At 49.5% G+C, this 25,315-nt stretch overlaps 1 protein-coding gene across 1 annotated transcript in view; it reads right to left on the bottom strand.

Annotated features, from left to right (window-relative positions):
* PIK3C2B (phosphatidylinositol-4-phosphate 3-kinase catalytic subunit type 2 beta) overlaps nt 1-25,315 on the bottom strand; it is a 74,491-nt gene that overhangs the window by 36,143 nt on the left and 13,033 nt on the right. Inside the window, exons 2-5 of the mRNA XM_077839430.1 lie at nt 13,735-14,755; nt 8,583-8,683; nt 7,067-7,221; nt 5,994-6,114 (exon numbers count right to left, since the gene is read on the bottom strand). Coding sequence (XP_077695556.1) covers nt 5,994-6,114; nt 7,067-7,221; nt 8,583-8,683; nt 13,735-14,667 — 1,310 coding nt within the window. The 5' untranslated portion in view covers nt 14,668-14,755. The remainder of the gene's footprint in view (nt 1-5,993; nt 6,115-7,066; nt 7,222-8,582; nt 8,684-13,734; nt 14,756-25,315) is intronic.

Genomic DNA, 25,315 nt, shown 5'->3' with positions numbered 1-25,315 from the left:
GTTCTAGCATCAATGATTTGGATAATGGCATAGGGAGTACACTTATAAAGTTTGTGGGCTATACCAAGCTGGGAGGGGTTGCAAATGCTTTTGAGGACTGAATTAGAATTCAAAAAGGTCTTGACAAACTCGAGGAATGATCTGAAATAAACAGGATGAAAATCAACAAGGACAAATGCAAAGTACTCCGCTTATGAAGGAATAATCAATTGCACAAATACAAAATGGGAAATGGCAAATGAAGAATCCAGAAGAGTACTAATAAAGAGTACTGCAGAAAAGGATGTGGGGGTGATTGTGGATCAAAAACTAAATATGAGTCAACAGTGTAACGCTATTGCAGAAAAAGTGAATGTCATTCTGGGCTGTATTAGCAGGAGTGTTGTAAGCAAGACACGAGAAGTAATTCTTCCTCTCTGCTCAGTCCTCATAAGGCCTCCACTGGAGTGCTGTGTCCCGTTCTGGGCACCACACTTTGGGAAAGATGTGGACAAATTGGACAAAGTCAAGAGGTGAGCAACAAAATGATTAAAGGTCTAGAAAACATGATTTATGAGGAAAGACTGAAAAAATTGAATTTGATGAGTCGGGAGAAGAGAAGATTGAGGGGGGGACATGATAGCAGTCTTCAAGTACGTAAAAGGTTGTTATAAAGAGGAGGGTGATAAATTGTTCTCCTTACTGAGAACAATCCACTGAGGACTGGATAACAAGTGATGGGCTTAAATTGCAGCAAAGGAGATTTAGGTTAGACCATCAAAAAAACTTCCTAACAGTCAGGGTAGTTAAACACTGGAACAGATAGATTGCCTAGGGAGGCTGTGGAATCTCTGTCCTTGGAGGTTTTTAAGAGCAGGTTAGACAAACACCTGTCAGGCATGGGCTAGATAATACTTAGTGCTGCCTCGTTGTAGGGGACTGGACACCCTGGTAACTGGTATGTGTGTGTGTGTGTGGTTTTGTGAACAGCTTGTTAATTAACTGCAGACCCATCGGGGGAGCTAGCACATTGGTAGCACACTGGGTTCTGGTTTGTGTGTTATTATTTCAACAACAGGTTGTTGATGATAAAAAAAAATAGAAACTAGTTAGGAAGGAAGGGCGGTCCAGTGGTTCGGGCATGACCCTGGGACTCTATAGATGGTGGGTCAATACCAAGCTCTGCCACTGATTCCCTATGTGACTTTGGGCAAGTCACTTAGCCTCTTTGTGCCTCCGTTCCCCACCTATAGAAAAGGCATGATAACCCTGCCCTACCTCACAGGGGCAGGACAAATACACTGAAGATTATGAAGTGCTCAGATGCTATACTAATGGGGCTCATAAAAGAACTTTAGATAGATAGTTACGTAGTAGCGTAGGACCAGAAATAGTCACAGGCTCTGCATGTTTGCAGCGGCCTGACGAGAAATCTGCCATCTAATCTAGGCATTTTTGGGGCATCCGGCATGGTAACTAGGTATGGATTTAAGCACAGCCCATATCTAGCATAGTGAAGGGGCTAATGGTTATGGGGCCTTTCGGTTCAGTATCACTGACTCCAACTGAGCACCGGTGAGTGCTGACGGGAGTGAAGTGAGTTTGCTGAGTCTCAGTCAGCCTGGTGCCTCCTTCACACAAGCCACTATTGAAAGTGGCAAAGTTTGAACAGGCCGTGGAGAAGGAGTTCCCCTCTCATCTCTCCGGATCAGGGGCAAAGGACGTTGGCGACGACAGAGCAGGGGAAGCTTATGTTATATCTGCTGGAGAAGGGACTTCAGTCTTCAGCTAGGCACCCTTCCCCCCCACTGAACACTGCGGGCTCTATGTGCCTTTTGTCTACACCAATACATCTCCACTGACTTTAGTGGACTTGCTCCTGCTTTGCACTGGGCGTGAGTGAGAGAAGAATCGAGCCCAGAGATTCCAGAAACTGACGTGTCAGTGTAGGATGTTTTCTGATTGCTGAGCAGCCTGTTTGGCCAAAACAGCTAGGGGAGGCTTTGAGCACTCCTGATGTCTACTGCATTTTAGAGAAGGGGGGGCGGGGGGATCAGAAACAATGTGGCTTTGTTCATGGGCCTTCCTCCAAGGTCTTTCCAGGAGACCAGTGAGACAGACCACAGCATTCCCACCCCAGCTCATTATGGACCTTTCATTGTGTGTGGGGGGGGGGAGGGGGGAAGATGGGGAACATCTTTGCTCTATCCCCAAGACTGCTGTTCCCTGCCAAGAGGGGACACAGCCCATAGCAAAGACGAGCCGCGTCGTTGCCAAATGTGTGCAAAGACTCGCAGTGATGAGCCGGGCATGTCGATTAGATAGCTGGAAAAAAGGACATATTTGTATTACTCTAGCCCCAACATGCCTGGGCCGAGATCGGCTCCCCACGGTGCTAGGTGCTGTAAATACACATAAGATACAGTCCCTGTCTTGAAGAGGTCACAATCTAAACAGACAATAGGCAGGAGAAAGAAAATATTACAACCTCTTTTATAGATAGGGAACTGAAGCACAGAAAGGGATGAAGTGACTTGCCCAAGGTTACACAGGGTGTGAGTCTGTGGCAGAGCCAGGATTGGAATCCCACTCTCCTGAGTTCCAGCTCAGTGCCTTAACCACAAGACCAGCCTTCCTCCCTCCCTGAAGCAAACCTGACATCAGACACCCTCTTGTGCCTGTGCAAAAGTTTTCAACATTGCCTTTCTCTGCCACCCTCTGCAATCAGTTTGTGCTTTGGATGCAAGGATGAGAGAAAAGCTGTCTTCTCTTTTTGTAACAGTACACCAGATTCTTTTAAGAAGAAAAAAAAGCCCCAGAGGAGCCTGCAGATGACAAGTCGGGAGCATCATTCCCTCATCTGATGTAAATTACTTTTTCAGAGGGAGGCTGCTTCTGGTTAAGGCTCATTATACACAAAGGAAGACAATTTTTCTGCTGACGCTGACAGCATCAGTAGAAAAAGCCCAGCAGCTAATGAGGGGAATTTGCAGCTTGTCTTGGTCCCTTAACTCCGAGGCTGGAATGATCTTGTCAGTTCTCAACTGGCAGAGTTTTCCCCTCAAGGCTGCCCACACTCTGCCTGGAGAGAGGCATTTCCAGCAATCCACTGCAGTTGCAATGGCAATCATCCGAAGAGATTTTCTATATAGGTCATATTTCTATTTGCTTTGGTAAATATGGCTATTTAATATATATGGTTTGCACACGGCCCTTTCTAAAATACACACACACACACACACACACACACACAATCATAGATATTGGGCTGATTCCTCAGCCACGCACGAGCTCGGGGCTGATGGAAAACAGGGCAAAGGTGATTCTAAGACAAAGGGCTGCTTTAAAGGGCTGGAGCAACTAGGGCCATTCTGCCAGCCGGGCAAGATTTGCTGGCGCACAAGGAGCACGGCCTCACCCTGTGCCCAATCCTAATCACACCCTTTCTGCAGAGGGCAGGGAATGGCTGGAATGGAGCCAACCAGGAGATGCCCCTGCACAAGGAGACTTCTCCACTGCCCCTTTAGGGCCTAATTCTGTGGCCAGTCAAGTCAATAGCAAAGCTCCCAATGACTTTGTTGAAGCAGAGTCAGATCCTTAGGGCAGCTTGTTCTGGTTTATTGTATGTAATTACCAAGAGATACTTTATTTGCCCATACGGCCATGTATGTTACATCAATATGATTTTGCACCCAGAGAACGCCTTTCATCCTAAGGAGCTTTACAGGTAGCTTATCTACAGAAAAAAACTTCCTCCACCCATGAAATGCAGCAACCTCTGGGGTGGAAGCAATGTCAAAAAGCAGGGAGGGGAAGTTTGTATCAGGGCAAACAGCTGCAATTACAAAAAGCACCAGGCGATCTTTAATGCCCATGTGCAGCAGTCAAGGACCTCAGTAGTACTCAACCCTTCTACCTGGGAAGGCTGAAAGGCTGAGCAGCCCCTGCTGGGGCTAAAACCTGTGGTTTCAGGGAGTCTAGTAATGCCAAACCTGACTTTGCTCTCAAAGCCATTTACATACAGACTCATCCCTCCATTACTGCAGAGAAAGCCAGTCTGTGGTTAAAGCTACGGTACAGCCTGCCAGGGCTGCAGAGGAACAGGAAATAGCCCTGAGACTAGAAAGCTTTTATTGCTTTCCATGCTGGACAGCAAACTGGTCTGGGTGGTTTATTCCCTTGGATCTGGTCTCCTGCACGCTCCAAGCCATCCTCTGCTGAGGACTCCATGTGGTTTAAAAGTCTGTTCACTGACAGCCCAGCCAGGATAATAGGGGGTTTCACTTGCCAGCTCGCATTCTCCGGCATCATTACTAGGCCACAAGCTCTGAAGAAGCAAAACTAAAGCCACCTTTAAAGTCCCACCAACTATGAGTAACTCCATCATGGAGAGACTGACACTTAATGGTTATGAATGACAAGAGGGGTGACCTCAGTCACTGGCCAGCCAGTGCTCCAGTGTCCCCCTGAGCATCCTTGTTTTGCAAAATAAGAGTTAGCAAAGGAAAAAGCCAAAGTGGGGGACCGCAGATGGCTCAGGGGCAAGGAGGCTTTCACTACCAGCTCAGGCTGGTACCTGCAGGCTGTTTGGTGGCCCATGCGAAATCAAGAAGGTGGGTCTCAGTCTAGTTCCCAAAGGATACGTGTCCACATCACAAAAACTAGCCACTAGAACTAACTAGCTACCCCAAGAAGGACAGAACGGGCCATGGAGACTGAACGAAATCTCTTCCCTCCTAGACGTGGTCCCACCAGGTGAGACACGTCACAGGGCAGCATGGGAAATCTTGCATTCACACTTGTCCTGTGGCTACGCAGAGGATGTCAGTCACCGTGGCACCTTTCCCCACAGGATTATTTATTACCTGTGTTGCTGTAGCACCTGGGAAACCCAGTCATGGACCAGGCCCCATTGTGCTAGGTGCTGTAAAAATACAGAACAGAGACGGTCCCTGCCCAAAGAACTTACAATCTCTTTGTTCCTCAGTCCCCACTGGTTCCCCCTTTCGTTTTACCTCAGACCCACCCCTACACTTTATTTGTCCATATGTTTTGCTGGCCTCTATTTTTTTGTGGGCCCTCATCTCTAATGAAGAGGGAAGCTTTGGGGTCGTTTCAGGTGTCCCAGGCCTTCCATAAAGGTTAAACAGGCTCGCACCACAGCTGGGCAAACATATTCCATTAAAATTTCCCCTCCAAGGATTCTTCTTCTTTAAACAAAAAGTTGCATTTTGTTTGACATTTTTCAGCTTCCTAACTGGGAGGAAGCACCAGCACATTTGGGGGTTTTCATCATAAAAGCAAAACATTGTCAGCAGGAAAATTTGGCAAAACCAAACCTTTTTCAAAATCCCCTTCCCCCTCCAAATTTCTTTGTACCCTGTTCAGCTGGCTCCAGCTGGCAGCCCTTTGCCAGCCACTTAAAAATAAATACCAAAAATTAAGCTCTCAACTTGATTGCCTGCCCCAGCCACTTTGCGGAGTATCATCAGGATTTTTATAAGTATTTCAAGAGCTTTTCTTGGCCACTCTCATATTCTCCAAACATGAGCTCCCCAGCGCATGGGGTCAAGCGGAGTTACTTATATCCTGCAGCAGGAGGATAAGGCTCTTGCCTTTCTTGGCAGGAGAGTCTCCAGTGATGTCGGGAGGCAGGAAACGGAATAATCCAGGGGACTCCTGACTTGTGTTCTGATAAACCAGCTGTCGCACAGCCCCGACCCGTTCAGGTGACGCGCTGCCCCAGGGAAAGTGGGAGGGGCTGGGCCCAAGAGCAACCACAGGGCTTGTCATGTGAACATGCAAAGGAGCATGAAAGGAAGGACAAACGAAAGAGGGGACAGAGGAAGATGTTTGGAGGCTCGCTCCCCTTTCCCTGCCCCTAGCACAGCAAGGATTCGACAGCTCTCCACCACCCACCGCTCCCCCGGACACCAGGGAGTGTTCTGGTTGCACCAGGGCAGGCTCGCTGAGGTCCCTATGTGCGGCCGGCTGGCCACCGCTTGCTCACTCACTTTTGCAAGAACTCTTCCAGGCCGCAGAGCTTGAGCACGAAGTCGTCCACATCAATGCCGAGCAGCTCGTCGTACGTGTAGCACAGTGTCTGGTAGATGAGCAGGTCCACCGTGGAGGAGCCTGTGGGGGTGGGGAGGGAACAAACCCAGCAGGGCGAGAGCCTCAGGCCACGATTCTCTGGGGCTCCCCATCCCACCCGCTTCTCTCTGATCAGTGACCGAGACTCTGCTCCCCACAATCCCTCTCTGCGCCTGGCTGGAGGTGGAGTCACGCGAGGAAGTGCACGCTGCCTCCACGGTGCCCCGTTCCTGCCTGGCAAGACACCAGGCAGCGTCTAACCCATGCGGCGAGCCACCGCCTAGGGCAGTGGTTCTCAGCCTATTTACCATTGTGAACTGCATATGCAGCTCTCTGTGTGTTATGTGGGCCACATCCACACAATATATATAATACTCGTATGGCCCTGAAGGTGTCACATGGGCCGCAGCTGCGTGCTGATTGGGCCACAAGCAGCCCATCCAAGTCAGTGGAGACACTCCTGTTAACTTCAATGGGCTTCGGATCAGCCCTGTAATTGAAGGCTTATCTGCCTTAGTCGCATCCAAGCAACCACATCCAAAAGAGGACCAAAGACCTTGGTGCACATGCAGTGATGGAGAGTAAAAACGAGCTGAGACATCTGCACCTGGATCTCAACCCCCCTCTGGCCTTCTTGGACTCAGCATTTGGTGCTGTCCATCACAGGGTTTTGAGAAATTCAGAACCCAGGGTTTAGATGTGGGGGCCCCATCTCTAGCACATATCTGCCCATGGGAGCAACACAGACACGCTCTCCTCTGGGAGAGGAGCCACTGTCACCAGGATCATGTCTGTCCCATAGGAGCTGGAAGATGAATTTGTAGGACAAGGCAGAAGACTCCACTGCTTTAGCTGCTAATGGCAGCCATCTCAGCCCCCTCGTTGCTGTGGGGACCGGCGGAGGTGTGGGTTTCTCGCCACACGAGGATACCGTGTTCACAGGTGGACACGGGGTCAGCATAGCACCATACTGAGCACCCAAGCAGGGACTTACAGTCACAGGTGAAAGTGAGCGGTTCCTGCACACTGTCACACACCACGGTCACCTTCAGGCTGATGCCGTGGCCCAGGTGCTCAGAACTGAGGTTGACCGTGCTCCAGACAAAGCCGGTGAGGGAATAGTCCTTGGTGCTATAGCCGGATCTCAAGCTGCAGGCAGAAGAGGAGTTAGAGATCCCTGCCCCATCCCACAAAGGGCTTTATCCCTCACTGTGTGGTGGATTCTTCCAATCCTCTCTCCCCCTTTCCATAGAGGCACCAGAGGACTCTCTCCTGGCCTCTTCTCCTCCCTTTACAACCCAGCTCCAAGCGATCTCACTGGCTCACAGGGCCAACACCAGTGACTCCCACCATCTACCGCTCTCTCTCCAACTCGCCTCCCTCCACGCAGTCCTGCATCTCGGCCTGACTTTTCGATGTCTCCTCGCGGGTGTCTCATGGCCAGCCTGAGCTTGACCTGGCCCAAAATGAGCTCCATCTCCTCGGGCCCATGCCAGCTAAGTCCTCCTGCTCCCCTCTTTCTCTGTCACCATCAGCACCACCTTCCTCCAAGTGGTTCAGGCCTGTAGCTTGGGAGGGGTGTGTCTTGGACTCCACCCTCTCTCTCTAGCTGAGATACCTGCCTCTATCACCTGTTTTTCATTTCTCCCATGAGCCATTGTGCATCCTTGCAAGCCACCCCTTATGCATGGAACACCCTCTCCAAACTAATCTGCAAAGCCACCTCCCACTCCAGAACTGAGGCTGCAACACCTCTGGGAAATTGCCGGTTGGCAATGACTAAGCTACACAGGTGGCCAGCAGGGATCACCGATATCATACTTAATATTGACTTGAAACCAACTGATAGTGCAGCTAGCCAGACAGCAGGCCTCTGTTTGCTTGCCTTGGTGCATTCAGCTCCTTATGTCGGGAAACCATCCACCTAAGAGAGTCCTAAGTTGTCTTAGTTCCCCCTCTTGCTTCCCCCTCCTTCCCTCACCCACATGCGTCAATCTCCCTTGTTAGGGAGGAGAGCCCTGAATGTTAAGAAGATATTTACCATCTCCCCATGCTGTCCCTCTATAAAGCTCTCCCAGCCCCAAAGTGTTGAAGAGAACGGAAAGGGGCATCCTTATGCTGTCTCCCCGAATGCCTCTTTTATAGCTTTCAAACACCACTAGGCGCCACCCCCACCCTCCTCCCCTGCGCCGCTCTGCACAGAATTGTGCCAAGGATTCCAATCAGGGCCCAGCACAAATGGGCTTGTTGTTTCATCATTCGCACCCCGGGAATGACCCTTCCCCGGCGCCACTGCTTAGCTACCACGCAGCACAAACAGCAGAGACAACAAAAAGCATGTCTTCCTTCTCCCACGATTAATTAAGCCACAGTAATTAAATCCCCAGGGCATTTCAGCCACCCGTGCACTGATGGACCTCTGAGTTATGGCCTGTGCTGTAGGACAGGTTAACTCATGGAGACCCCAGAAAGACGGCTTGAACACGTCTCAATCCCTCCCAGGTACTTACACATCTAGCATGTGGCAGAAAGCAGCCACCTCTTCATCCCTCTCCTCGGAGACCTCAAACAGCTCATAGCCATTAGCTAAGGAGTGCGGTCGGGAGGCAACCTAACAGGGAAAGAGAGCAAGTGATAAAGAGATAGTAGCAACAAGACTCCAGCCAGTGGAGTGGAAGGGCTCCAATTTCCCACTCCGCTGAGCTCATTTCCAAGTCACTGTGGGATGCTTCTTATTCCCTTCCCCCCCCCCCCACCCCCGTAACATGCATAGGCGATGTCTTCACAGCAGTCTACCCTCAAGTTGGGTGACAAAGACATGGTTCCTCTCCCTTTCGCTGGATCCAGTTGTGAGAGACGCAAAGATTTCTGGGTGCGCATCCCATGGTTCATGGGGGAGGGATAGCTCAGTGGTTTGAGCATTGGCCTGCTAAACCCAGGGTTGTGAGTTCAATCCTTGAGGGGGCCATTTGGGATCTGGGGCAAAAATTGGGGATTGGTCCTGCTTTGAGCAGGGGTTTGGACTAGATGACCTCCTGAGGTCTCTTCCAACCCTGATAGTCTATGACAGCTCACTTGGTCACTCTGGGCTTGCTTTTGCTGAGCATTGTGGGACAACCTGGCTGGCCCCATGAGGGATTGCGGGCAAAAGTGGTAGAGGCCTGGGAAATTCATCTCCCAGCCAGACACAAGCTGGTGTGGTGTTACCGCCACTGTTGCCGAGACTGTTCCTCTCTGAGCATCGCTGTTACAAACTGAAGAGAGGGGCTAATGCATTTCATGGAAATTCCTAGGGATTTCTCCTTTGACTAGGGAGCAAGGTAAGATGCAGCATGCCAAGGAGGAGTACAGTAATTAGAGTGGGTTGAAATGTTTTCATGGTATAATTTTTTTAAAAAATGGCTTTCCAACCAAAATTAAAGTTTCTGCAGGAAATTTTCATTTGCATTGAAATTCTAGGGTTTTTTCCAGTAAAAAAGTATTCCCTCACTCATCCCTTTTCCCCCTGGTCACCCCAATTTTCCAGTGGAAACAAAAGTGACTGGGGAGGAGGGGAACTGAAAAGTGCTCCCATTCACATATATTCTAGGGGCAAAGTGGAGCAAGAAATGGAGTCAGGACTCTTGGATTCTATTCCTGACAATAATTTGGGTACAGCATTTAGGGTGGATTTTCAAATGTGCCTGTCAGTTTCGGGTGCCCAGCTGGAGACACATTGGCCTGAATTGAAGAGGTGCTAAGTACCCGTTGCTCCCACTGACTTCATTGCAGGTCCATCACCTCTGAAAATCAGGCCCCAGTTCGCTCATGTTAGGCACCCAAAAACTGAGGGCACTTCAAAATTTAGGCTTATAGGCCTTGGCCAAGCTCCCACAGTAAGTCAGTGGCCGAGCTGAGCGGGGAACCCAGGAGCTCAGGAATGCCTGTCTTTCAGTTTTGCTACAAGACTATGCTCCCACCCGCAGGCTTTGGAGATGATCAGCTGGAGGATGCTAGAGAAATGCAGAATGTTATTACTACTGAACACAGAGAACATCTACTACATGGAGTTATGTAGCTAACACACAAGAGGCTAGATCCTCAGACCTCACAAATGCCCCTGTGCGTTACTGGATCAGCACAGAGGGGATTAAAAGCTGCCTTTCCTTAGGGGAATCTTCAGCTGGCCTAGGACCGGCACCCCAGTATTCCTGGCCAGCGGATGGAGATGCTCTCTGCTGGCATAAGTTAGAACAGTTCTCAAGCTACTCTCACTTGTGCTGCAAGGCAGTTTAGTCTCCAGCAGCCCAACCGGCTGGGAAAGGGCAAGTTGCCTGGCACAAAGCCACCAATGGCCTTCCAAGTGCCATAGAGCCTTGGGCTGGGCTTTACACTGCAGGTATAAGCCTATGAAGTAAGCAGTTCATCCCACCCTGTGCACCAGAACAGTGAATGCTACAAGTGGCTTCACAATTATTTTCACGGTCGTGTTAATACAAAGACAGAGAAGGGGAAGAGAATCAGAGTCACAGCAACTAGGGATAGAAAAGCTCTGGCAGGTCCCATCTGACCAGTGGAGAACAGTTCCTCACGAGCATTTTCAGCACAACGGCTAGTCATAGATTCATAGAGTCCAAGGCCAGAAAGGACCACTGTGATCATCCAGTCTGACCTCCTGTATAACACAGGCAAGAGAACTGCCCCTAAATCATTCCTTTGAACCAGAGCAGATCTTTTCGTCTACTTGTAAAAGAGCCAAGCAATGAGGCTTCCCCCGCTTTCCTAGTGGTGACTGTTCCACAGTCCCATATTAGTATTTGTACTATTGTAAAGCCTAGCAGCCCCAACTAAGATCAGAGCCCCTTTACGCTAGGCGCTGTACATACACATAGTAAGAGACAGTCCCTACTTTCAAGAACTTATCATCTAAATAGACAAGATGGGGGAACGAGGCAAAGTGATTTGCCCAGGGTGATGCAGCAAGGCAGAGGCAGGAACAGACCACAAATAGCCTGGTGCCCTCCCCTCTGGACTACGTGGCCTCTCCGTAGAAACAAAGCACATCCAAACATCAAAAGCTAACGAAGAAAATTCCTGGTGCTTCGAACCATGAACCAAGAGGACCATCCCCCAAAGGGGTATCAGTTCCAGCAGGGGCCCCCATTCCCCTACCACCTGTTTAAAATCTCTCTCTCCCTCCCTCCTGAATGCCAGCTGGGCATGCAGCAGCCTGTCGAGTGCCACGCTCAGTCTCACGCCGTGTGTGCGTGTGTGTGCACGGGTCTCAGAGCCTCGCTTGCTCTTTCTGAGCAAACAATGGGCTCGCTGTCAGAGCAATTAACCCGCCAAATAGCGAAAGAGAGGGAGAGAAAGGGAGAGAACACAACCGCCGCTAAAGACAATTTTAATACTCTTTCATGATTAGTTTCTGGCTCCGATTAAACAGAGAGTGACTTACATAACCCCCACGAGCGGCCCCCAGCTGCATCTTTCACTGACTGAGGAGAGAGGGATCCTGCAAGATTTAACAGGGAAGACGACTTCACTTATATTTATATCCCTTGAGTCCTGGAGGCATGGTCCTCTGCATCACATCTGAGAAGGATCCTCACCCGCCCCCGCCCCCCCGGCACACACATATTCCCTGATTAGCTGCTGCCTGCTGATACCCTGTGCTGGGGTGTGGAGGGGATATCCCCAGCCACAGAGTCTTGGGAAGGAATGTGCTGCAGCCCCCTTTCCAGCAGGAATCCAGCTAGGACAGCACTGGGAAGGGCCCGGGAATATAAATATTTTAAAGGGGATGGCAGGGGAAGAAAGCAAGGTTGGATCTGAAGGATATTTTAGTACCCTCCTCCACCCCTGGCAGGAAAGCAGTCACACTGCTGCTTACAAGGAGACTCCAGTCTCTTTCCTGAGGATCTTGTGACATTTCACAAGCTGTTAGCCTCACTACCGGGAAGAGCAGATAGAGCTGTCAGGGCTGGAGATGCAGATCCTGCCTGGCTGGGGAAGGCTTTTGCTGGACACCACGTTTAGCTTGGACTTTCCCCTGGACCTTATAAATAGCACAAACAGTTGTAATCTTCAGGGCCACAGTTCAAGGAAGGACCTAGAGGCCTGTGTCACAACAGGCCACTGACCAGCAGCAATGTACGGGCAGTGCCAAAGTGCCCCGGTCAGAAGCTTTGTTTGTTGGGGTAGCAACCCAAATCAATAGGGATGGATTCCCGAATGATCCTGGGTAGATTTTAAAAGGCATTGTAGGTCTGGGTGCTAGAGACCTGCAGCTGAGTCTTAAAATCAAGGTTCTGAACCCTGGTGGTCAATGGCCCATCAAGGCCCCATGGCAATTTTGCAACAATAAGGATCCCGGCATTCTGTGACAAAAGGTTTATCACCACTGGGCATGGTGTACCTGGTGGGGGGAAGAGCAGGTACAGATGGGGGAAAAGGACTCTCAGACCAGACTCTCCCCTAGACCAGTGCTTGTCAAACTGCGGCGTGCGGAGCACTTTGCTCAGGATCTGCAAAGACCCAGCTGATCACAAGGTGCCAGTTCCTCATCCTTCTTTCCAGCTGCCATAAGTACAGGAACGCTTTCCCCCTATTGCTTTCTGATGCCAGCAATGGCTGTAGTTGCCCCAGGGAAGTTATGCAAGTGGGAATAGCAGGGGAAGTGGGTGATGGGAGGGGAAGGAATCATGAGACCATCCCTTGGTTTAGCTGCAGTTCACACTAGGGAAGAGTTTGAGAAGCCTTGCCTAGTCCCACAAATTCACTTGGTGGCTGTGGCCACACCCAGAACTGCACAGTGAGGCCCAGACGTTGCCTGAACTGAAAGGAGAGAGGGAATTGAGGCTTGGGAAGAGGGGAATGTGCACGAGGTCTCCAGCATCCGGGCGGATCATTTCATAGCAATATCACAACCAGCTGCTGTCACAGGATTTGCATTTCTTCTCCCCTGCTGCTACAAGAGGCTGATCAGCCTCATGATCCAGCACCTCTTGGGCAATGTGTTTTCAGGAAGGAGATCTTATTGACGCCCCCAGGGAAAGGGGCCTGAGCCAGTGCACAGACATCCTTAATAAAGATGCGTAAACAACACATTGGACAACACAGAATGACACCGGGAGCCAGAGTCAAGCTGGTTTCCCTACAGTAGTCAGGGGACAAAGAGAGGGGAGAGAGAGAGACACACACACAGATTATTTGCATGCAGAGAAAAGCCTGACGAGGTCAGGCTGTCTCTGTGCAAGGCCACATCCCGGCTCCTCTGGTATGCATCACTTTCCTGGCTCTTGCTGCCTTGCTGTCATTACGTCTGCTCCCTGGCTATCTATTCTAGCAGACCATCCTCCAGCAGCAGGCCTGGCCTCAGCTGTGCACAGTGCTAGTTCACAGGCATGCCATGAACCCTGCCCTGCTAAGCCAGCAACTTCTTCCCCCATTGACCCCTGCAAAGGGAGCCCGATCAAATCTCACCTCAGACTCAGGTGCACAATGCAGTGAAGACAACCCTGTGAGGCCACTAATGGAGGTGTAACCCACTCCCAGTTGAATCCTAGAGGTCAAGTTTAGAAAGGGCAGTTGTGAATGGGTAGGAGCAGCCTAGGATTGGGGTGGGATTCACACCTGCTTGTCTCAGCCAAGCCTCTAAGGAGAAAGCCAAAAGCCTCTTACCGGATCCACCGAGATCCTGCGGTTCTTGTTGGGCGCCACGTTCTTCCGGTTGCCGAATTTAGAGACGTAGGTCCTGGGAGGGACTTGGGGTGGCATGGTCTTGCTCCGAGCCACTGGCTTTCCAGTGGTCTCCTTCTCAAAGATGCTCCTGCCTTCCTTCCAGCCCCAGGTGGCCTCTCTCGAAAGATCGGTGTCATACGTGGACTTCAGGTTGAGGCGGGTGATGGCGTCATTGATGCCGTCGTAGTCCATGGCGCCGTAGGGGTCTTCCTCCGAAATCCTGCGGGCCAGCAGCTTTCCATCAGCCAGCTCGTGGGCCGAGGAGAACATGTTGATGTCTCTGGGCTGGGGCCCTTTGTAGGACAGTGAGGAGCTTTTGAGGGAAGAGTGATTCACCTCAGAGGAGCTCCAGATGGAGAGGCGAGGGGGCAGTGGGGGAGGGGAGAGCTTCTTGGGGGACCCATCTTGGCCCGTGGTCCCGTTGAGTGGCTCGCTGAGGAAGTGTTCCCCTGAGCCATCAAAGATGTACAAGTAGTCACTGGCAAGAGGGCCCTTCAGCCAAGGCTGGTTCTCCGGCTCAGGTGGCAGGACAGATGAGGTAGTGTTGTTGGTCCCAGGAGCTCTCGAGCTCCCTTGAACTGAGAGGGAGTTGTAGTTGAGGGTGGGATCCGAGCCAGAGAGACCTCGCATTAATTTGATGCTGTGGCAGTCATTCCTGACAGCGGGTTTGTTATAATCCAGAGCCGGGTCATCCCAGGAAATGAGGGAGCGGTCAGTGTTTTGCTTGGCCTGATTCTCCTCCTTGTCCTGCCTCAGGCGGGACAGAGCGTCATACTCCATCTGCAGGGCTTCAGCCAGAGCCAGCTCCTTCGGGCTGATCCCCACTGACTCCAAAGACTTCCAGTGCTCTCCATTGCCTCTGGTCGCAGACATCTCTCAGGGGAACAAGTGCCAGGGACCAGCTGCTACTTCCTGCTGGGCTCAGGGGTTAGGAACAAAGACATACTGCACCACCAGTGACCTGCAGGAGAGAGCAACAAAGACAGGGTCAGCGTACCAGCACACTGGCTGCTGCTTCACCGAAGGCTTCGCTATAATAAGGATCTCACGTTTATATAGAGCCTGACTTTGAGAAGTACTAACCACAACTCTGATTAGAGACAAGGGGACAGCCAGGTACCCAGCACTTCTGGAAATCAAGCCCCTGTAGTCTTGGAACCTATAGCGTTGACCTGCCCCGTGGCAGTAAGGGAATTAAGCAGAATCTCAGGGTTACTTAATGGCACTCACTTCCCCTTGCCTCCTAAAGTGCTGTCCAGATTAACTGATCCCACAAACCATAGTGGTGATTCTAGATGGAGGGATTGCTGAGTGGAGGAGAGGCCTAATGCATTCTAACCCTCAAACACTGGGGGTTGATAACTTTGACTCAGACAGAAGTATTATTGCTTATCCACTGCAAATGGATTTCCATCTCCGCTGCAAGCTCCTTGGGGCAGGATCGATCCATGACTCTGCACAGTGCCCAGCATGAGGCGGCCCTGATCTCAGGCTGTGCGTTATTCCATTGTGAGTTCTCTCGATGTAAAATCCTACCGTGGGGACAAGGCACACATAGTTTTTGCCTCACCGAAGGTAGCTGAGGCCAACTCCAGACGGAGGGTATAGGGGTGGCTTCAACTAGCTACATCGAGGTAAAAACTACCAGAGCCCTGGTCTCCTTTACCTGGATGTAAAAACACACCTGTTGTGCAGTGAAGACTTGGCCCCCACGCATTCCCCCCATACAAATAATGATGAAATGGCTGAGTAGAAGGCTACCTGAGCATCTTAGATAATCACGGATCTCCCACAGTTACAGAAACCCGCTACAATGGAAGGGAAACGTAACAAGGCCACAGGAGATTCTGGGTTGGCAGGGTTTCTATTAGTCATTATAATCGATGTACAATGTGGGCCTGAATTACCCCTGCGTCACCCTGTACATTGCTACCAAGTCACAATGGCCACTCAGGGAATCCTGTCCTGTAACTTTAGACTTAACCTCAACCCTTCAGCCTGGGGGAAATCTCATGGCTGAGATTGTTCAAAACCACCTGTGGGATCTGGACACTCAGTTCCCAGTTGTACTCAGTGCCACTTTTTTTAAGGGCAGGTTGAATGATCTCAGCTCGTTGGCTCCGTATTGGCTGGAATGTACCTAGCACACTTGCGGCGCTCTGTGTCAACCAAGACTAATCAAAGCCCGTCGCTAATGCAGGCTGCTCCCAAGTGTGCTGAGCAGTTTGCACGAGGTGCTCCTTGGATCGCAGAGCCTTGAAAACACAAGTTACTTTCCCAAGTTCAGATGTGAAAGAAGGAGGCGAAAGAGCCGGGGGGGAAGTCAGATGAAAACCACCTTCCTCCTTCTTGGCCCCAGCCCAAAACATCTAAACCACAGTGACCACAGAACTCTATAGCACAGAGCCAGATTCCCCTTTTCCTCCAACTGATCTGATGCCCTGGAACTCTGGTCTCAGAAGTGCAGACCGCTGAGGTCTCTGCTGGCCAACACGACATTGCTCAGAGGAAGGATATTTCACCTCCTCTTCCCTTCTTAGCAAAATAAATAACTACATGGATGTTAAACAGCAGAATGGAGTGAGACCAAACCTCGGGAGACACAGGCGTCCGGCTTTTTTAATCCCTGGAGCTGACGGCCAGGTCAGTATTTTCACTCTCCAGTCAAGGGAGTCTAGCTCTTGATTTCCATAAGGGGAAAGGCAGAGGATCATTAACAGAGAGACTACTATGAAATAGAGCTGCTCTTTATCCACACTCTCACAGCTCTGCAAGGAACAGCATTTGTGGGTAGGTTAGTACAGTTTGAAAAGGGAGAGTTGGATATTTTTCCCTTTATCCTGATTTCTGGGGCACGGGGAGAAGCAGATAATACATTACAACTGGGAGAGAGAGAGAGTGAATGTGAGTGAGAGAGAGAGAGAGAGAGAGAGAGAGTGTGTGCCCACACAACTTCTACTGGATGGAATCAGAGATGCTCAATTGTGTGTCATACACCTTACACTGCTGCTAGCTAACAGAGATTCTCCTTTTGCGAAAGCAGTAGGCCCTGTACTTTTGGAACAGGAGATCTGAATTCTGTCTCCACTGCTTCCATGAAGATGTAGAGTACATGGACAATTAGGACCTGTTACACTATTTTGTCATGGATTATAGGAAACCATATCACTGAAAGCTCTGAGCCTCTGGATGAGTCACTCCAGCGAATAAAATCCGTGCACATATTATGCCCCTTTTCATGGCTAACCATCACTTTCATGGCTGGGTGTGCCAGTGAGTCACAGGATGGTCACTCCGCGCCCCACCCAATGGGACCTGGATAGTTGGATGGTAACATGGGATGGGCACGTTCTGATGGGAGAGCATTCCCCTGTGTGTCACCCTGTCCCTGCCACACCACTCCAGCACCTTTCCGAGGACATGGTGATGGAACCACTGGAAGGTGGAGGTGCTCATTATGGGGTGAGAGAGCGCTGCAAGTCATTTGAAAAGAGACCAATCCCTGACCACTTTGGAGACAGACAGACAGTCTTCTTATTGCAATGTGCCCATCAGAAGCCTGGGAACAATACTGAGTTTTCATTCTACATCACTATCATCCAAGTTTTAACTACATCCCATTTCTGCTGCATATAAATTGGCCCGCAGTATACCACCACAGCAATGAGTTTCATTTTGGAGGTGCTAATTAGCCCAGCATAGAGGGAATGTAGCACCTACAGCTTCCCCAATTGCAAGCCCAGCAGGTCCCCATCTCCAAATCCATGGTTCCGTAGTATGGAAGACACTTTCTCACAGCTACATACCCCATAGGATTGATGTTTTGTTCCCTGGGTACCTCAGGGTCATGAGGAAAAATTTTCTTGAAAATCTCATTGCAGCGTAATTCAGTAAAATCAAATACCAGCGGCTCCACTTCAGAGGGCAAAGGCCTGTTCCGGGCTCGCGCACATAAAAATGTACATGCAATTCCACACACACATCAGGCAACAGAGCCGACAGGCAGGTAGGGCATTAGGCACCTGAGCCACTTGCATGTGCAATCTTGCTAATTGCATGCACATGTCTTGCACCTGGACCTCAGCTTTCCATTGCTGCAAATGTGGCCCACCCTCTGAAAGAGAAGAGGGCAGCATCATGGAGTCACAGTGTCAGTTCCTTTCAGGCGGATGGGGTTTCTAGGAGGAACAGAAGCCCAATTCTCCTTTCACTTCCAGTAGGTGTAACTACATTGACTTCAGTGGAGTTACTCATGATTTAAGAAGAGAATCAGGCTCAAGGGATCCAACGGTCCAGTGCAGGATGCCCTTCTCAATGAGAGGGGTCCGCTCCCGAGCCTGCTCCCCAGTAGCCAACCAGAGCGCCACACACTTTAACATGAACAGACTGCGTTGAGAAAAGGGGCTGGCTGCCATCTGCATCGGAAACAAAGCGGCCATCGTTCTGTGGGTGCCAAGCTCGGAGCGTCTGAATAGGAGGCAGTAACACAGCACCGCTCCCTCTACCCAGAGAAACCCAGCCAGCCAGCGATTAGCAGCAATGGGAAGAGGGGGCCAAACGTCAGCAGGAAACAAAACCAACAAAAAATATAAAGCAGTGACTGAAATGATCTCACACCCTGCGTCAGACGGGGAGGACGAGGTTAGGAGAGGTCTCCCTCTGGACGCACCAGTACAGCGGTGAAGTCACATCTTGGAAATACTCCTCTTAGAGCTCCTGAAAAGCAACCAGAGGTGGAGGAGGGGAAATCTGGCAATGGCAGCGACCATATGCCCAAGGTATCAGGGATACGTGGGAGCAGTCCGGGGACATGGTCTGAATTTCAGGCGCTGCAAACTCTGGTCAGGGGGAAGCTTGGAATGAAGAGTTGCAGCAAAGAAAGTGGAATGGGTGTGGGGGTGGGGGGGAGAACCCGTCCTGGTGGCAGCTCAGTGTCGTCTGTGCTGTCCTATGAGGCAGGCGGGTGCACCGAGATGAGAGAAGAAGAGAAGGAGAGAAGGGCTATAAAGAGAGGGAGAAAGAAAAGGAAGAGCATGTGCAGACTCCCAGGTAAAATACACACACCCACCCTCATTCCCCTTCCTGGACCCTGCTTCTCAGTGCCCTGCGACGGACGCAGACTGAGCAAAGCAGCTTCCTGGGCACGTACCTAAGCCTTCCCTGGGTGGCAGACAAGCCTGCCCTGTCCCCACAAGATCCCTTGCTGTGGTGAGTGACACTCCAGCAGGATTTCCACTGAGTTATCGGTGGCCAGCCGGCACCGCGCTGAGCTGACCCCGGGTGGTCAGCCTTCCCTGTGGCCTAAACAAAGAAGCCCACAGACACATGACTACAGCATGAGAGGCGCCAACGATGCTGTGAAGCCCTGCCTGGGCTGCCGTTCGCAGTTCACTCCTACTGTGAGGACAGCTAAGGGGTGCCGAGGGGCATTCAGCCACCGCAACTGTCATTTATCTAGAGTGCGGGTACTGCGAGCCTCCCTGACATGCGGGGCCTGTCCTGTGCGGCTCAGCCCTGAGCCGGAAGGACCCCCGCAGGGTGTCAGAGTGGAGTTCAGTTTCCACAGCCTGCCCAGGCCTGTGGTAACGCCATGCCACTGAAGAAGTCTATCAAAATCAGGCGGGTAATGAGAACCGATGACAACAGCGATATTGAAACCCCAACACCTTTGCCAGCGTGGGAGTGGGCTACACAGGCGAAGTGAGCTAGTCAGTGACACAGAGCTAGGCACCGCCTGCTCCTGACGGAGGGCTTGTTTCCCAACACACAAGCGCTAGATTATCCCATCGCTGCATGAGTTTCAGAGAGTCTGTTTGTTCCCTCTGCCGCCCACGTGCCAGAGTCCTTTCTTTCCATAACGTGCCGCTGAGTGCAGAGCTGCTCAGACATTTTCTGTCATATTGTTTTTAAATGGAAAACGGCTTTTCCACAAAACAAAAGTTCACTATGAAAATTTTCCATTTCGGTTGCCAATTTGGGGAGAGAGGGGGTTGTCAAAAAACCGAAATCACAGATTTCTAGATGCCAAGGCCAGCAGGGACCGTTGTGGTCATCTAGTCTCACCTCCTGCAGGACACAGGCCAGAGACCTGCCCCACAATAATACCAAGAGCAGAACTTTTAGAAAAACCTCCAATCTTGATTTAAAAATTGCCGGCGAGGGAGAATCCACCACAACTCTTTGTAAATTGTTTCAGTGGTTAATTACTCTCCCCGTTAAAAATGTATGCCTTATTTCCAGTCTGAACATGTCTAGCTTCCATTTCCCGCCACTGGCTCATGTTGTACTTTCCTCTACTAGATCGAAGGGCCCATTATGAAATATTTGTTCCCCAGGCAGATAGTCATAGACTAATCAAGTCACTCCTTAAATCTTCTTTTTGTTAAACTAAACTGATTGAGCCTTTGAGGCCATCACTGTAAGGCAGGTTTTCTTAATCATTCTCATGGCTCTTCTCTGACCCCTCTTCAGTTTATCAACCTCCTTCTTCACTTGTGGGCACCAGAACTGGACACAGGAGTCCAGCTGCCAACTCTGGAATACGGAACATTCTGGAGCTTTGGCAACTGAAACGTTTTCAATTTTATAGCGAAGAACAATTCGGCCTTTTGAGTTTTTGGGTGAAAACCTGAAAAAAATTCAAAGAAAAATGTTGACCCAAAAAAGTCTGTTTTGTCCCTGTTTTTCACAGGAAAATAACATCTTCTCAGCCAACTGTAGTTGAACATTTCTGAAACAGTAAGCGGTCCAGGCTCAGAAGTGTCAGATGAGCAGCCAGGAGTCTGGATGCTGATCTGAATAAGAGATGGGCAAAACTCCATCAGCTTTCGCTATCAGTTGTATCCTGGGTGAGTGGGGAGGTAAAGGAACCTTCATAATTGGTGTGTAGCAGAGAGGGAGATGTTACACTATCAGCAGGGCTGAGCCCTGGCACCTCTAGGCTTGGCAGTTCAGAGCCCCGGCACCTCTGGGCTTGCAGCATCAGTTATGAATGTAAAAAAATGACTTGAGCCCCAGCACCTAATTGCATGAGCCCTGGCACCTCTTTCCTTACAAATCGAGCACTGACTACAGGTAGTCTCTTCATGCAAATAGTTGTAGAGCTGTCAGGTAAGGGCTCCTGGAGGACGAGCATGATCTCATTACACACGCGGCCCGCCCTCCTCCCAGGCTGTGGGGTGGCACCAATCAGGCACATATGCTACAGGCGAAGTACAGTGTGAATGACTATGCAGGGGACAGTGGGATACAGTGGTCAGAAAGTCGGGGCTAAAACCTGCCTGGAGCGGTCCTCTGAGTCACAGCCAGGTGCAGCGATGAACTGCCTGCACTTCGACTTGGTGTTGAAGCAGGGGAGAGAACAGCAACCCCTCGAGAAACCCACTTGAAATCATAGAGCTAGACCATGCCACATGCAGAATAAACTTCCTCCTGCAGCCAGTAACCTGGCCATGAAGAGGATCGTGTGGGATGTGACATAACCAAGACCATACCCCCCAGCTCCTCAGACTCCAGTGGCTTTCTACGGATGCCTTCTTAAAATAGTTTGTGTAGCAGCTTTCCTCCGCTGCCGAGTCATAAGCAAATGCAGAGCCGGGTTAGTAAGATCAGTGTAAGAGTGTCTGCCGCTCTGTGAGAGGAGCCCTGTATAAAGCGACATGCGCATGCGTGTGGGCAACAGCAGAGGATAAAGGGAACTGAAAAGCCACACAAAAAACTGTTCTAACACCATCTGTGTTCTGGTTGCCTCAGCATCTTTCCTGGTCACCCTCCAGACCGCAGCTAAAGCAGTGCTTAGTATTTATCTGAAGACGCCCGGCACAAGCCCAGCAGTATGGGACAAATCTGGGGGGACTGATCCAAAGCCCACTGCACTCAGTGGAAAAAACTCCCAGTGGCTTCATTGGCCTTCAGATCAGGTCCAGTGAGATCTCACAAAAAGAATCAAGAGAGGAGACATTGCTGAAAGAAGCAAGGTGGGTTCAACCCAGTCACACCTGCCCTCACAGCAGAAACATATGGCCCCCTCTCCTGTTTCATACATTGCTCTGGGGCAGAGCTAGTTGGGAATTTTTTTGACAACACGTTTTTCATCCGAAAATGCTGATTCATCAAAACCGAAACTTTTCACAGGAAAGGGTCAGTTCTGGTGAATTTTTTGACTTGAAAATGTTTTTGCAAAACATTTTGAAATTGTCCAAGTGTTTCAGTCTGGAATTATTTAGTTCAAAAAGGGATTGTTTTGAGCAAGTCCCCTGGCTTGTGTTCTTCAGGGAATCTGACGAGATGATGACACCAGTCCCTCCAGGCCCTGGAATCTGTGAATATAATGAAAAAGTCCAGCCTTCTGGTTCCAAATGACTTTTTGTTTTGAAATTTAAGGTAATCATAACATCCAAAAAATCTAAATAAAAAGTTATCGAATAAAATGAAACATTTCAAAATTACAGAAACATTTCTACGGACCCAAACTGAAGGGTTTGGGGTTGTTGTTTTTTTCCAATTGGTTAGTCTCTAAGGTGCCACAAGTACTCCTTTTCTTTTTGTGAATACAGACTAACACGGCTGCTACTCTGAAACCTGTCTTTTTCCAGATTTCCAAAGCACAGACAGCAGAATGAAGTATTTGAGGGCTGCTTTCAAAAGCCAACCATGAGCCGGTGAAATTCACCCCTGCACAGAGGGCCAGAGTGAGGCCTAAGAACCAGTAAAGTGTTCAGCATAGTGGTGCTTCAGTCTTGTGCGAGCAAAGCCCTCTGCATAGGGGTAGATCTCATCGTTTAAAAGAAGGTGGCCCTAGATAGGCTTCCATTAGACATGGGAGCTGGCTCCTCCTCCACTAACTCCCCTGCTTGCCCCCCATGGAAAGCCAATGCCTTAGAGATTCAAGCAAGTTCTGCACTGCCGAAGTGATGGGCTAGAAAATCTAATAGGTCTTTTTCCACCTCCCATTTCCATTTGTTCTCTCCAAGTCTCAGCTCTGCTGAAAAAGCCTGTCATTTGCCTTGCTTATTCTTTGCCAGTTAGGCAAGCATCCGTCTGCATTTCCATTAGAAACTCTCTCTCCTCCCAAAAAGCTATTTAAAAAATTACATAGGTCTGAAATCTGGCTGGTGAGGTCTCAGCCTAGGAGTGAAAGGAGCTGGAACCAAACTGCAAAGGAACAGAGAAGAACAACTTTTTCCTCCATAAAAGAAAATAACAATAAAAGACTAGATTTCTGACTTTGAATTTCCTAGCATTTGTCAGGGTCACGTCAGATCTAGGAGAGTCTTTAAATCAACACTTTCTGTGCCCCCTCCCAAAGAATTGCTCCCCAGTGCTTGCATATTACCATGCAGGCCTGTGGCCTGGCTGAGAAGGGATAGGTACTTAGGGTGAAATTCACTCCTGTGCACTGAAATCCCTCCCACGCCTTATGGTTAAAGTTTAACCCCATTTCCTTCTCGGCATCCGGCAGCTCAGAGCCAAGCCCAGCGACTACATTTGAATCTCATATCAGCAGCACAAGCACAGCGTTACTGAGATGCCCCATGAGGGTCTAGTCCTAAACTTTCTCTGACGAAAGACTACTGGGAGATAAAGACAAACTAGCCCATGCTGCTATCCAACTCTTCACATGAACAAAGCATGTTGCAAATGTTCATTAAGATGGTGTGGGACAAACCAAGCCTGTTAACAGGAGCAAGGCCCTGAGCCCACAAAGCATAGCAATGAGGGGTCAGATTGGGCTTCAGTAGAATTACTTGCATGCTTAAAATTAAGCGCACGCCCAAGTGCTTTGCAAGTTCAGCATCTTAGGACCCCGGTCGAAGGTCTCCAAATTTAGTGTTGCCAACTCTCATGATTTTATCATGACTCCTGCAATAGTTGGTATTTCTCTTAAATCCTCAGTGCCTGGAGTCATGTGATTTAGGTGAGACTCTCAGCTATCATTTAGGGGAAAAGGGAGCTCCTAGCCCTCCTGGTTGTGAGGAAGATCTTGAAAACATGAACCCTAAAGGCTCAAAGCCCAGAAGGCCAATAAAAAGAGCTTAAAATGCACTTTCCTGTGTAACCATGAGAGAATGGCCAATGGCATTTTTGAAGAGACCCACAGGTAGATTTAACCCCTGGAGAGATACATGGTTAAACAGATCAGGCTCAGGAAAAGGGAGAGGAATGGGAGACTTTAGTGTGGGGTTTCAAAATCCCATCTTTCAAGGCCTGGATTTTGGTGGTTTTCAACAGCAGCATTGAGTCTGAAAACAAACATATGGGATTTTAATTGAACAATGACAATTAACGATTACAATAAACGATTGAACGATAACAATAAAACCCTTCTGAAAAATTGTAAAACATGTTTACGTTGATTTGGGTTTTAAACATTTTGAATCAAATCCAGTCCTGGTGTGAACTAGTGCAACTCCAGGGACATTAATGGAGTTCTGTTCATTTGTATCTAGGATGAATTTGGCCGTTCATGTTTAGAATTCATATTGCAATTCAAATGCAATTGCTCTGGGCCACCGGGGTGGTGGGGGTGATGGGGAGGAATTACTCATTGGAGCTTTAAACTAAGTCTATCATAGCTTGTCGGCATGCAGAAGTTATACCGCTTCAACTACGCTGGTGTAGTTAAAGCAATACAATTCCCTGAGCGTGGATGCAATTCTACTGGCATAAAAAAGCGTTTACCAGTATAGCTTATTCCTGTACAGGAAGCGGAATGAGCTATGCTGGTATGAGGCATCTTTCTAATCGTGTAGCGGCGTCCTCCCTAGGGGCTGTACTGATAACTATTCCAGTTAAAAAACTAACTAACTAACTAAATAAAAATCATCCTCGCTAATAGTTCTACCAGTACAAAATCTGTATAGAGAGCAGGTGTAAGGCTCTTTGTTATGCTATAAAAGGCAGTTGTTTGTTAAGTACCAGCTGATTATGAAGAATAACATGTTTACTGAGGTTTCGAAGCTACTGAACATGTATATTTATGAGCGGGTTGTTAAACTGGAATGAACCGGTGTCACTTACAATTCCTTGATTGAGTGCAATACAAAATAGCACATAACAAACATTCCACTCAGCACTGGGGCACCATCACGCTAGGACCAGTCCGTGCCCGGAAGAGCTTACAGCTAATTTCCCCAGTTATACAATGGGGATATTGATACTAACGTGCTTTGAGATCTATGGATGAAAAATGCTTGGTAAGCAGTAGGTATTATTATTATTTCATATACAATAACTGAAACACACCTAAGTGCTGGGCCGATAACCATACCTGGTACCCTTCGGACGAAGCGCACCTGCTGCCAGGCTAGAAAAGTGCGGGCTTGATCCCCATCTCATTTGAGTCAACGGGAAAAAACAACCAACCCTTTCACTGATTTTAATAGAGAAGGATCGAGACCTAAGTGTTTGACGGTTTTTTGCCCAAGGGAAGGGAAATTTCATTTCCAGCACCAGCCTCTGCTGAACACGACAACAGGTTGAGAAGCAAAAACCAAGGGCACTGAAAGCAAAGTGGATGCTG

Source organism: Eretmochelys imbricata, chromosome 21, assembly GCF_965152235.1.
Source record: "Eretmochelys imbricata isolate rEreImb1 chromosome 21, rEreImb1.hap1, whole genome shotgun sequence".
NCBI classification, from domain to species: Eukaryota; Metazoa; Chordata; order Testudines; family Cheloniidae; genus Eretmochelys; species Eretmochelys imbricata.
This window is presented reverse-complemented; position numbering and strand designations above follow the sequence as displayed.